We start from the raw sequence: 13896 nt of genomic DNA on the forward strand, positions 1-13896 counted from the left end.
CCAGATCCTGACTTTTCATACCACCATGAGCAATGAGCAGTTACATGATGCCTAACCTATAACGCCACCAGACCCCATTATATACATATATTCGGCCTGCACTTTTGGCACACATTGAACGACAAAGTCATCATGGTTCTGTGTCCTGGCGTCAGGCAGATGAGAGTCATACACATAATGGAAGAAGTGGCTTGCTAGCGGTGAACGGACGTGTGACTCTTAAATCTCCCGCCTGGTGAAGCAGCAACCCAGCGTGAAACAAATCCACGTTACGGACTGCCCCAAAAAGTAAACAATACCCCGCCTGATTAAGTCGTCAGCTATGCCTCTTTCAGCGTGGCGATCAAGGAAGTGATCTTTTTCTTCATCTTCTGCTGCTTCTCGAGCTTTGCCGATGATATATCTGCAATTGGAGGTGACTCATTACTTTTGAATTAAAGCAATGTCGTGCGCAGTCGGCGATGGAGCCATCCATGACTGACACGGTTTGTTTCAGAGCATGTTTCATTTCGAAGACTGCAGATCTGAAGCACGATGGTTGGGTTATTCTGAGTTCCCATGTGGGAGAGGCGAAACACCCGGTTTGGAATTCGCGTCATGTGGTTTGGGTCCGTTGAGAAACACTCCAGTAAATTATTGGCAACGATATGGGTATTATGATTACACACCGTACTCCTCTATTGCACACTAAGTGCTCATATGTGGTTTGAGAGAGTGTAACCAATGTAGTCATTATCTAGATCTACAGACCAACAGATTCAAAGACTAACGGGGAAGAGCCATTCCCGAACTTTTGTCCTTTGAAATGCTGAGCGCGTTATTACCACGGTTACGGCTCTATTCAACACTATTGTCGAATGCATAACCGCTTTCAGATCTAGAAACGTATTACATTGAAGGGATTAAAGGTCAGGATCTCAAAATCATGATAGACCATCCTTCCCGGAATGAATAAAAAGACATATCCTTTGTCACATGACCCAAAAGGCACGTTTGGGTTTGTGAATCCTCAGCAACTCTAGAACAGCATCCTGATTATGTGAAATGTACAATGGCTTCAATGAGTATCGATCGGCGGAATAGATAATTACACCCTTCTGTTTCAGTGGGTCGTGTTCGTTGTGTTCGATCTTGATGTTCTTCAAGGTCTTTGACAACACCGATGCATACGTATTTCTCATCAATTCAACCCACTTCCACCCAATAATGTCCGGTGATGGTGGTGGTGCGATCAATAAAGATCTGTTCCCACCCGTCATCAGCACGTGTAAAACATGGCTTTTACCCACCATGAGGTATGATTTTCACGTCAGCTTATGTCCTTGCTTATGTTCAGCTCATGGGTATGACCCTTGGTACTAGTACTTGCTTAGTTGTTCCGACTGGTGCTGACTACTTGGTGGCGAGGAGGCTCGAAAAATTGCCCTTTGTTGTCGAACAATGCCTGTCATTTACCAGGAATTGACAACTTTCGCCCCCGGCCATTCTTAGGCCACTCATTGTGAGCCTGATCTTTTCTTAAATGTACTCGTCCCTGTACGTATGTGTATACGAGTACGCTATGTGCTAGTCGCTTGTATGCAAGTGAATGCATGCATGTCCAGGAACTGAAGTCTGAAGCTTGAAGGCTCGTAGGAGGAGTTGGAGGGGGACTTCACCAACATCGATCCTGAAAGACAGCTTGACGCTGGGTTTAATTAATCTCCTAAGTCACCGCTGGAAACCAGATCTCCGCTCTTGACATAATATATCCTTCGCGGATCCAATCATTCACCAATGGATATGATCAGCCAAATTTGTTGCCCCAGTCCAGAGCCAAGTACGGCAGTTATTGCAGAAGTACATTGTTCGTGCTCAAAAAACTATGACCTTAACAAGTTTTTTAAGGGTTGATGGGCTCTCTTTATTTTGAATGGGGGTTTTGACACCTCAAGTTATTTGGGGACGCCTGTTTGGCACTCCAGAATAATTAAGAGGGCGAAGTGACCAGTAATTAGAAGGGCCAAAGCAACAAGCTTCATTTGCCATTTGAAGCGCCGTTACCTCAATGCTTTGTACATCCACGTGGTCCCCTACCACCACAACCTCCACCACCACCATCTCCACCACCAAACTCATGGAAAGGGTGTAAACACAAAGTTCGTGCGCTAATACATGCTCAATAAATTTGTGGAAGTCAAGTTGTCCCGAGACATGCATTACAGAGTCTTCGGAACGCAAGCGATCAATGAACTGGACAAGGAAGAATGGCAGTAATCCGGATTAGACGGTTGTTAAAGAAGGGTTAAATGGGGAATCAATCGATTTTCATGGAATCTTGCGCAGCTCGAATGAGGCGAACTCAGACAAAAAGACCCTTTGTTTTAAGAATTGTCCAAGACTATTGCATTTCTTTATAGACTTACGGTTGGCCAAACAGAAATAAATACCAGAAATGCATTCTCACCGGGAGATGCGACATTTTACGGGAGTTTCAGTGCTTCAAGTGGCTCCTCGTCACAAAAGTTTGATGGGCACTAAAGGAGTCCGGATTTGGCTCGTAACTCTTTGACAATACACTTATTAATATCACAACAACTCATCCTCGACTGTCCGGGCTTGAAAACCCATGCCTCAATGGAAACTGAGCACATTTCAGAACGGGCTCAAGGTTGAAAATCTGATCATCCCAAACCAAACTTACTATGTACGTACGATGCATGTACATTAGGTCATCAAAAACATCACCAGAATTGGCTTTGGCATGTTTCTACGAAGTCTTAAGGAGGTTAGGGACAAACTGTGAAGTCGCTGGAAACAAATCCGTCGCTGGCTGACCTTCAAAGCCACTCGGTGGCACGTAATGAGCCTTTTTGTGTCCGCACACCCACCTCCTCGAGCTCCTTCAGCAGTTTCTTATCGAACAAAAAGCGGACCTGAATAGTAACGACCGACAACTCACAACTTTTCTGGTCAACATCCATAGCATTGATGATGGTGAGCGTAATTGTTGTTCTTTTACGACCACCCTTAGCTCACATGGCAGAACTTCGCAAGCACCATCTGGGGATGGAGGCATCCTCCGGAGTGCGGACGAGACTAGTTCTAGCCCTGTCAGTTTCCATCCTTGTACCCCAGTAGTCCACTCCTTCCATGAAGGTGGTATATACGAACATTAGGTGCCAATGAATGCCTTGGAACAACAATGCAACTGGCCAAGAGGGACGTTAACTCATGACCACATTCAGCATCATCCCACTTGGTCCTAACAATGTTGATTGTACGACTCGCAGACCCGATTCAAACACGTGGATTATTGGGACTTGCATCTCACACAAGCTGTTCCTGTTTGAGAGCTCCATTTATGTCAGTGCTACATACAGGGTAATTTAGCTGGTCTTCATGAGCCAGCCAATGTTTTATTTGACCTCGGTCAATGCCAGAGAAAGTAGAATGACACTGGGCGCTTCAAACCAAATTGAGAGCTCTGAGGTTTCTGGTATATGCCAAGAAAGACACTTAGCACGAGATCCAAGTTCGAACTCTTTATACTACACTGCATCATGAACCACATTAAGTGATTCATGATTGTATATCTATTACAAATGTGGGGAACTTTTGTACCCGTATCAGTTTGTAGGGCGAATGTATTCTCCCGTTTCCTTCGCTCCCTACTTGATTTGGGAGGGGAAATCAAATTATGATTGGTATGGGGAGAAAATTGATAGTTTGTCAGAACCAGCCGAGCGTTGATGATGATGTTGATGATGATTAGGTACAATTATTGTAGTTTGTTGGAGTGTAATTTTGATATCGAAGACCAACAACTCAGGATACAACACACTAAAACAACTCTCTGAAAGCAGCTCCTGTTGGTTTTGTGTTTGGGTGTTCTAAAGTGTGCGCGTGTTTTCATATTAAGGTAGTTCGTAGTTTTTTCCCTCCGCAGAATGGTCCATGAATCATGTTCTTTGTGGTGTTGTCAACACTAATGACAAATTTTCTTCAAAACAGGTTTTGTACTAAGGCACACACAAACACATACTCATACATTTCGCACTTCTTGTCGGGTCATTTACTCGGTCCATTATGGAAGACGCAAGCAAGTGCCTTCAGTACATACATGGTACAATATGGTAAAGGACGAGCAAGGACAATCCTTTTCAATGGCCAAGAGGCCTTGGTGCTAAAAAGTACAGATTGTTATTTCATTGGAAGTCTTGATGAGGAACAAATGTTACCCAATAGGCAGGTGCATTTAAAATCAATCACTATCTGTAAACGATAGGGATGCTTTGTTTTTCAAACCTGTTGTCCCGATCATCTTTGGAGGAACAAATGACAGCGCAATTTTGAGCACCTACGATGACAAATGGACTGGACAATAATCATCCAGGTGTGAACTCGCCCATTTATCTTGAATTGTGGCCATTGTGTTGTGAGGACTGTAGCACTTGATAGAGATAGGGTTTAAAATGAGTTGGGCTTTTCGTCGTAGTAATATTAATATCAAGTATGACACTGGATATGTACGTACGAGTACATATGTCCAGCTTTACTACAGGAAATGGAAAGGGGAAGAGAGGTAGGAACTCGGCTTATCTTCACTTCGAGTTACGTGGCTATTTGGCATTGGTTTCATGGCTCTGTGATCTTGATTCAAGGAGGCCTAATAGCTATTAGACAAACATGGGCAATCCATATGCAAGATAATCCGCAGATAAGTTGTTTCCCGAAGACCCTACGTCTTTGTGTACTTGACTTTAGAGGTCAAGATTGACGGGGGTCGCCTTTTGTCCTCGTCTGAATGGGCATGAAATATTTGGTTAAGTCCGATAAATGCCTGTTGGAAAAAGACAAGGACCTTTCGAGAGTACTCTGCTTTGCTCTTATTTATGAGGTCTGTTTCCTTGTGACGAAAATGGCCTCAGATTAGTCCACAATTTAGTAGTACAACGACCAAATCGTCTCAAACAGCTCTTGAAAAAAACCGGGGTTGTTCAACTTAACTAGAAATTTCTATCAACGTTTCTCAAGAAAAGATTCTTATCTTTACTCAGCATGTCGGAATTTTCATCGCAAGAGCTATAAATCCAATTAAATTTACATAATGGTTCCACCCAGCTCAATTAGTCATTACAAAACTTGATCAAGACACTGCGTAAAAACTACCCTCGGGCCTCTTCATCATCCTGGAGAGCGTGCGTAACATATTTATCGCTGCTCAAGTGAATTTTTCAGTCCCGACCCCCATGGACAAAACGTGTGTTGGTCGTCGGTAGATCATATGTTGTCTGATGAGTTTGGCAGACATTTTTATAGTGGACTCGGTCGGGTTAAATGCCTACAGGAAGATGTGTATTCGGCTAATCTTGATGCGAGGAAGCAATCTTTCACCAGGAGCAGATCAAGAAACCAGATTAATCCTCATCTATACGCGAGTGTGGAGGTACTTGTGAGCCCATTTGGGGTGGGTCGGTGTCGTTCTTTGAGCATTCACATCCATCCATCCATCCATCCATCTGGCTATCTGCCTATCTATAGTGTTTGTTTCTTTGTATGGAACTTCCTTCAGCTGAGGTTTGGAAAGAAATAGGGAATACACGGGTGTATATTGCTCTTGTTCCACCACAAGTGTAGGGAAGCTCTTATTTTGGCCTGTCCAATTTTAAGGCCATCCTAAGGATGAGAGGATGTTCAGAAAATCTGCTCAACTTGAATTAGAACGAAGGGAAAGTTCTTTTAATTCTCATTTTGACTGGAGAGCAGGCCTTCTTCAGAGTTGGGCACAAACCGTGTTCTGTTCCAAGTTTCCACGAGGAGGGTTTTTGAGAAAGATCAAAGATGACACGACCAGACAGTGGGTAAAAGCCTTGGTGGAGGTTTGCTCTTGAAAACAAAGAAAGCGATATTGACAGCCAACCCTGTGTCATTATTGGAGAGGAGAAGACAGACAGACGGATAAATGGGGTTTTGAGAGGGAATGTTGGTCATCAAAGGTGAAAAATTGAGGATTCCTGAGGCTTTGTTCATCTCTGTGGCTCATTTTCACTCTCATTTCCCCCTTTCATCATAGAGACAAAAGTGGAAAGTAATTTTGTTCTGTCCCAGATCCATTCTCCCCAGAGGGTTATATATGGTCCAAAAGGGGAACAAGCGTATTTACACTCTGAGATCGTGACCAGGATATTCCCTTGGCCTATGAAATGCATCAAAACAGACGGACCGATCATCCTCTACAACCTCCAGAGGTAATCCCCGTTTCACTCATGGGCCTAAAAGCAATGTTAAAAGGACAACATTCTGCCCCAAAATTGTGGGCCTTGTGGTAGAGCTCAAGTTCTTTCACAGATAATGCAAGGCTTCTCAGATGAATTTCATTATGGCGGTAGAGGCAGTAGAAAGGCAAGTAAAAATACGGGAAAAGATCGTTTCAAACCATGACTCGAAAACTCCAAGCCTCCAGCAGTTTTCTCCGTGAAGCTATTTGCCAAGAACGCGTAACTGTACAAAGGCCCTTCAAGACCTGGAGTATAGTTCAATGGTCCAGGGTAAAGACCCAGGGAGACAGGGCCTCTTATTGTGGCCCAAGGGAGCTTTGCACCAACGGTCTTGCCTCCAAGTATCCAATGTTCATTAAGCAATGCGATCTTGTAAGTTCCGAACCAATGTTAAATAACTATTGTCAAGACATCCGCAACATGGCAAGGATATGCAGCATTTTGTAGAATATTTTGTATGATTCAATGTGTCATCAAGTGCACGCCCGAATGTCACCTATTCACGAAAGAAGCAAGGAGTTCGAAACAAAATTGGGTGGATATGCCCACAAAGTCACCTCCAAGAGGTTTTATGGTAGAGTGAATGAGGGTACTGAAATTTCAATTTCCAGATTGAATCCGTTACTCTTTGTTCATGCATATCCCACATCCTCGGGGCTTGCGTGGAGTTGTAACTGGCAATGTAGGAAGGCCCTCCGATTGGTCGGCGAGTTCGAGAATCTGCCCCTTGGGTCGGTCTGTGTCCGAGTAATTTTGCAAATCCGGTCTGTTTCATGCTCTATTACCCCTAAGGGAGCATTAACCCTGGTCCAGCCAGTGCCACAATAGGGTTCGTTCATATGTGAGCAAATCTCTTCCTCTCGAGAACCCTTTCGGCCTGATGTCCCGTCACAATCAGAGACGTACGAGGACGGACTCCAGGCTGGCTTGTTAAATGCTTCACCGATTCTCAACAATCACTGCATCATCGGGCAATTTCGACACTCACTCATTCACGATCAACAACATCTTAAGATCTGAAGGTTTTTCTTACCCCCACACACACGAGAAATGGCCAGGGAGGAAACAAAAGTGCGTTGCCACGAAAGACATGCTTGAGATGAACCCCACCCTTGATGTCTTTCTTTTCCGACAGGACTGACAGAAGTCATCAAGTAACGCTAATTGATTCGGCAACACTGGAAAGTGCAAATGCAGAATGTGTCCGATTGAATACACCACCACCCATTGCAAAGGGGTCCTAAAGCAGAGCCCTAGCTAGCACTTCATCAATGAACGAGCCAACAGAGATGAACGACAGAGGCTGAAGGGAGGCTAAATGCGATGAGATGAGAAACGGAGGCAAGGAGGGAGGGATGTCAGGCGAATGTTGCAAGTCCATTGACAACTTGTCGATCGACGAGCAATTTTGAATTGACGGCCCTTGTATCTCTTACATCGAGAGGGTGACAGTATCATCCATTGTGAGAGCTCTTCATTACTTGGCTAGTCAGACTTTGGCGGAGGGGAGATGTTTCTAAGGGAAATGGGGTGGTCTCGATTGAGGTCTGAGTGTGAGTGTAAGCATGGCTCCAAGTTTTATAAACAATCTCTCTCCAAAAAAAGACCGAGTTCCCACCGTCTTTCACGACCAGAAAAGGGTCCAAATAGATCAAAGGTGATCTGGGAAGGGTTCGTGAACGAACACGAGGGGTGGCTAATATGATTTTTATTATTTGATGTCCCTCATTCGGGCTTTAAGCAGAAGAGAGAAAGCAACTTGTTTTCCCGTTTTTTTCAAAGGACCGCGAGGAGCAACACACGGACTCCATCCACTTTGATAACGAAAAAGTATACTCCCAAGTCCCAACCAGACTGGATCTTCAGCCTTAGAGTCAGTCAGGGAGATGGGCAAATCCCAACTAGCTGCCATTTCAAAGCAAAGACCCCCTCTTAAGTCCACTCAAGCTTACTTGTTGTTTAAGGGCGAAATTGGGGGAAAACCGAGCGCGAGAAAAAGAAAGATACTGAACACACGGAGAGGGAAAGGCCAGCCCAAACAAATTGACCTCGCATCGTTCTTCCAGACAGTGAATTGTACATGTGCTGACAACTTAATTTGAAGAAGACGACTTTTCTGAACTGGATGATGTCCTCTTTTTTGCCATCCCCCTCCCCCGGTCAGTCCGTCGGAGATGGACTGAAAAAGACGGACCGCTTCGTTCAATGAGACGCCGAGGAAGAATCTTTAATCATCGTTACAGATCCCGAAGTTCCCAGAGTGCATTAGTATTCACATGGGTGCCCGTATTGTGATCGCTCTCTTCCTTGATCTCGAGGATCTTGGTGTGATACTTTTTCAAAGTTTCTCTATGCCCCACACTGACACAAGTGATGCCCATCTTGGAGCACTTTTCATAAAGTTTCTCTTCAACGGCCAAGGACAAGGCTGAAGTGGATTCGTCCAGGAAGGCCAGAGCAGGCGTGTGATAGAAGAGACGGATGAAGGCCAAACGCTGGAGCTCACCGGGGGACATCACATCAGACCAGTTCCATTGGGGATCATAGTCGAGATTGCCTCCACATCGTTCCAAAATATGGTTGAGACCTGTCAAAAGAGAGAATAGCTTCATTCTTTAGCATCAGTCGAACGAAGCCTCTTTGGTCAATACAAACAAAGCACGTCGTGATTGTTACCGAATTCCGTGACAAGCTCTTTGATTCGTTGTTCGTCCTCAATGGTCAGAACACACTGCTGAGTGTCAATGGGATGTAGTACGAGGTCTTTCAAAGATCCACTCGTCATGTATGGCTTTTGGGGCAAGTAAATGGCCTTAAGGTCAGGATTGACCGCAATGACTCCATTTGAAATGGGCCATAATCCCTTAATTACTCGGAGAAGGCTAGATTTCCCACAAGAACTTGGACCCATAACCAAGAGGTTTTGGCCCAACTCTATGTCTAGGGTAAGATCTTTAATCAAAGGTCGATCCATTCCCGGTGAGCGCACGTCCACATTGGACAATCGAAAGGCCACTTTTGGATCCAAGTATGCGTTCATTCCATTAACATCCCCCTTGGTCTTGGTAGCGTGGTCCTTTTCCAAGCTCTGGAACGTCTCGATGAGCTCGGCAATGCGATGTGTGGCTCCACCCATTACACTCACATACGGGCTTATGTTGACCAGTTTGGAGAATTGATAGATCAAGCTGATGCACACAAAAGCGTTCTCTGAGATCAAGGAACTCAATTCAGAGCCCGTGAGGTCGTCGTAAGCCCCACTGAATAATGGAACAGCGATGACGAGGAAAGATGCGATGCTACTGACGTATTGAAAGAGGTTGGTTGCGAAGTTGAGGAAGAACTGCAGGTTGAACACCCTCCGCTGGCTTCGACACAAAAGTTTTAATGACCCCTGGATCTTTCGTATATTCACTTGGGATCCGTCTTGGAATGCCAGAGCCTCCGAATGGATCCGTGTCGAAACATGTTGAAATCTATGACGTACGTAGAAAGATAATCATTGAAAGTTGATTCGGCTGACACATGAAAGTTCCAACCTGAATTCACCCTCTTGCTTGTCTTGCTCAGCCGAGGCATTTACCACGGGCGACATCAAGAGTTTGTTGATCACGGTTGAGATCACGAAAAAGAGGAACATTCCCAAGGGACCGATCCATCCGGCACGAGTGTACGCATCATAGGTATAGTAACCAATGGTCAATGGCGAGACCAAAATGTCCGCAATGATAAACCCATATGTGGAACAAAAAGTGGACACATCGGCCGTGATCCTTTGGTCAGCATTACCCAAGAAGCCCCTCCCTATATCCAAGGCCAAATAAAGTTGGGTGTATATTGGCCTTGTGGGAAGAACTGCTAACATTTTTCTTTTTACCTATGATGTTAATGTGGTAGAATGAGTTCTCTTGGAAATACTTCTCGTTCAAGGCTTCAGTCATGGCCAATCTCCACGAAACCACGATCATTTCCTGGGACCATATTCGCACAGTCTTGATGAAGGCTATGAGCACGATCATGCCCAAACTCTTGAGCGTGATTTGAACAAACGCATCAAAGTCTTTGTCTCCGAGGACTTGATAATAGTCGGAGGATATAAGACCCACGTAATAACCCACATATTCCTCCAAGCCTCGCACCAAAAGGATAAACACAAAGAGGAACACGGGGATCGACGTCCATGATGGGAACAGAAACTTGTGAAGCTTTGTCACTCGAACCAAGAATTCCCAATTGAACCCATAGTATTTCACAACACTATCAGCCCGCGTTTTCATCTCGCATTCACCTTGACTGAGCTCCTTGAGCGCGATAAAGATGTGATCTGCAATTGTAGATCATTTGTAACTCTTATTTCTTGGTCGAAAACGCTGACTAATGACCAACGATCGTCAAGTACAACAGAACACGACGTTTTAGCGTGTGTAGTATGTATGTTTGTATTATTTGCAGATCTTGACAAGCATCTATTTGTGCCTCGGACCTTTGAACAATCTGAAAGTGTGATGCAAATTTTGAGGGCATTTTGATTGAAGCATGACCTGTGCTTCCACTGAGGCCATAAAAGATGTGTGAAGCAAGGCCAACAGACATGAAAGGGCGATGGTTTTCATGGGATAAGACAGTCTACCAAAAATCAAGAGTCTGGAAGGAACCAAGTACAACACCTTCCAATCCCGAGCCCATGAAAAAGAGTTCTACAGTGCCGTATCATCCAAAATATTCCCAGGCCCCAACATGAATGACTTAATTGCATATCTATGAGCATTACAAGCTGATATTAGGTTTCGCTTGGCAACGAACAACTATTTGATCAGGCGGCATTCTTGAGCAATAATAAACGAACATCAAAGCCTATCAAGGTCTGTGGGCCAAGTTTTTGTCAGGGGTAATTATTTTATGAGAGGTGTCTGGCCTGAACTCTGAACGCATGTGCCTTGACAGCATCCTGAATATGTATATTACCTTGGCATGACATAACCTATTGATTCGCCATCGATGGAGATGAAAAAGTCTGCTACCATACGTGGCTCTTAAAACCAGGACTCGGGCAACGCTTGTATAAATAACCCATATTCGGAACGTGGACGGGTCTTTTAAGTGGCTTGAGAGCGTGTTCGTGAATGAAGTGTGCAGATTTTGTTTTGCACGAAACGTCGCAAAGTTCTTGCTTGCCCTGTCACTGACCTTGACTGTTACCCTATGAGATGGCAATATGCGAAGGAAATGCCCAGGTAAAGTACAAATCGAAGTGTCCATCCTGTCTACTGTGCAGTGTTACTGTGTATAGAATGTACATGCAATAAGTGGGACGGAGATCTTATTCATAGTGCTGCTGATGGTGCGATTTGAATTCGATTTCATGTGGCTTGCATAAGAACGCAACCGGGGGCTGCAAATGCCGGGAATGCCGATTATTTTGACCTGGAAATGCATCCTGAGAACCTGATTCGGACATCCCAGGGAAGATTCTTCATCAAGAGGCGTTCATTCCTCTGATAACCATTCCTGGCATGTTTGCAAGTAATGGATGAAAAAAAAACCGGGCGAGTATCAGAAGTAGTTAGCTGGTTCTGCAGTATTTTCCCCAACTCACATCACGGGACAGTTTCATTCCGTATCTACAGTACGTCCAAGTCATCTCTCCGTTTCATATCCAGTTCCACGGCCATAAACTTCCCATTACATCCATAAAACGGTCACTCATTCCTCCACTACATTTATGTACAATACATGTGTAGCTCTCCCTCCTCTCATATTGTTTCCGGACCTCATCCCGCTACTACTCACACACATCACTAACAAGTACCAACCACAAGAAAGAACGAGGAAAAATCCACTTACACATAGACCGATATGTAATTTCCCCTAAATCGGTCAAGAACACGAGCTCTCGTAGGGATTGCTCGTGGATCCGAGATTTATTTCCGCTCTCGACAATTTGGGAGAGAGCGATAACTTGAAATTTCATCCCACCCTCAAGTTTTTCCGCAGCCTTTGGGATCCTGAAATATAAATCCAAAGTTCTTCCAAGTCTGTCTCTGTTCCTCTTCCTTTGGGAGAGTAGACTGGTTCATGCGTGCCTCTTTGCTGGATGTCGTGTGCTTGGCAGTTTGGAACCTGATTCCCATCCCATCCCCTCTCATCCTCCCATTTCTTTCCAATACCACCATGACAAATTGGCTCTTTCGCTGCGATTTATGTTTTGGGCTAAAAATCTGAACATGGCCTTCAGTCCTGTACAATGTGCGCTCATAGGCACTAAGTATTAGAGGTTCGTAACACCGGTTGGCCACTCGGTTTTGCACATTCGGTTAGGGGTGAGCTATGGGGAAGAGGATTCGTTCTATTGTTGGTTTGGTGGTTTGTCGTGTATCTGGCGATATGATCCGAGGAAGTGGAATGAAGGTTTCGAGGTTATCGCCGTTTCATCTCTAAAACATGGTCTGACTCGGAGTGGTGCACTTTTTTACTCTGGCAGTCTCAATCGAAGAATGGTTATGGAACTTCGCTCTCAGTTCTCCGTTCCTCGTTCGGAATGTTGTTATTGCTTTCTGGTTGGTGGTTTCAAAAACCCATCGGGAACGAAACCAAGAGACAATGGTTATGTCACCATATCATGGAGACATCCTCGAAATTTGTTAAACATCCTCTTTGGTATTTTCTTTCCAATTCTGATATTGGTGCTCATTAGTAATAAAAGGAAGCCAAGGCGAAAGACACAGAAAGCCTCGTTTTCCGCAAATTATGCACTCATTAGTTGGTTTCTGAAGCGGAAAAGTGCAAGCGGAAATGATGGCTGTTAAATCTTTCCTTTTGACATGGAATAGGAGATAGGAGGATGAGCTAATGAGGACACTGTTTTAGTGCAGGGTTCACTGAAGATGGTTGCCGTCGGAGTCCGCTGGAGAATGTAGGGCTAATCATGAGAATAAATCAAAGGTAACTTGATGATGACACTAATATGCGGTTTCGGAGGGTGATCCGGTTTGATAGCGGTATAGGAAGGCACATCAAGTACTACCACAGCCATTAGTCAATTAACCTTTAGAGACAATGAAATCCGGCAATGAAGGCCTTCTAGGTGCACATGTTGATTGCTCCAGGTCAAAAGAATGTGGCATTGAAGCGCTTTGAAAAACCTCTTCAAATGATGACTTGGCGTTTCTACGGTGAACGGGTGGACATAATCACGCACAATAGTGAATGTAAAATGTGACTTGGAATCCGCTTTTAATGATGGATGGCCATTTCAAATTGTATCCAACACCAACCACAAAGCTTATCTTTGAACTTTGTTTTTTTATCTACAAATGCTAGTTCCTATTTTAGCATTTTTTGGAAAATGATAAACCAATCGGCTAATTGACCGAAACCAGAGTGTCCCAAAGTTCAGTCACCCTGAGTCCTGGCATGAATCTAACATACTTTTTTTGGCGCACATCTTGAGGGCTCGCGCCATAGATAACTTCATATATAGATCGATCAAGGGCGCTGCGATCGCATGTTTTCGTCTCAGCTGTCGCTGGTGGAAAAAATGTTTCATTCGTAGTCAAGCTACTTAGGACAACTATGGTGCAAATTTGAATCGTTGACGGCTCGTCCAAATTCAGAGTAGAAACCCCTAATAAGACTC

The 13896-nt window shown here is 44.4% G+C and overlaps 2 protein-coding genes across 2 annotated transcripts in view; one reads left to right on the top strand and one right to left on the bottom strand.

Moving 5' to 3' along the window:
- Window positions 1–1117: 1117 nt before the first annotated feature.
- Window positions 1118–13896, top strand: part of LOC131886166 (microsomal glutathione S-transferase 1-like) — a gene marked incomplete in the record, with an annotated part of 19488 nt that continues 6709 nt past the window's right edge. The window contains 1 exon segment of the mRNA XM_059234424.1: window positions 1118–1295.
- LOC131886163 (lysosomal cobalamin transporter ABCD4-like) lies at window positions 8278–13528 on the bottom strand. The gene is made up of 5 exons (XM_059234421.1): window positions 12105–13528; window positions 10138–10584; window positions 9800–10064; window positions 8937–9736; window positions 8278–8847 (listed from the first exon to the last, which is right to left on the bottom strand). The coding sequence occupies exons 1-5, from the start codon at window positions 12229–12231 to the stop codon at window positions 8498–8500; spliced, it is 1989 nt and encodes a 662-aa protein (XP_059090404.1). The 5' UTR covers window positions 12232–13528; the 3' UTR covers window positions 8278–8497.

The sequence above is a fragment of the Tigriopus californicus genome, chromosome 9 (assembly GCF_007210705.1).
Source record: "Tigriopus californicus strain San Diego chromosome 9, Tcal_SD_v2.1, whole genome shotgun sequence".
NCBI classification, from domain to species: domain Eukaryota; kingdom Metazoa; phylum Arthropoda; class Copepoda; order Harpacticoida; family Harpacticidae; genus Tigriopus; species Tigriopus californicus.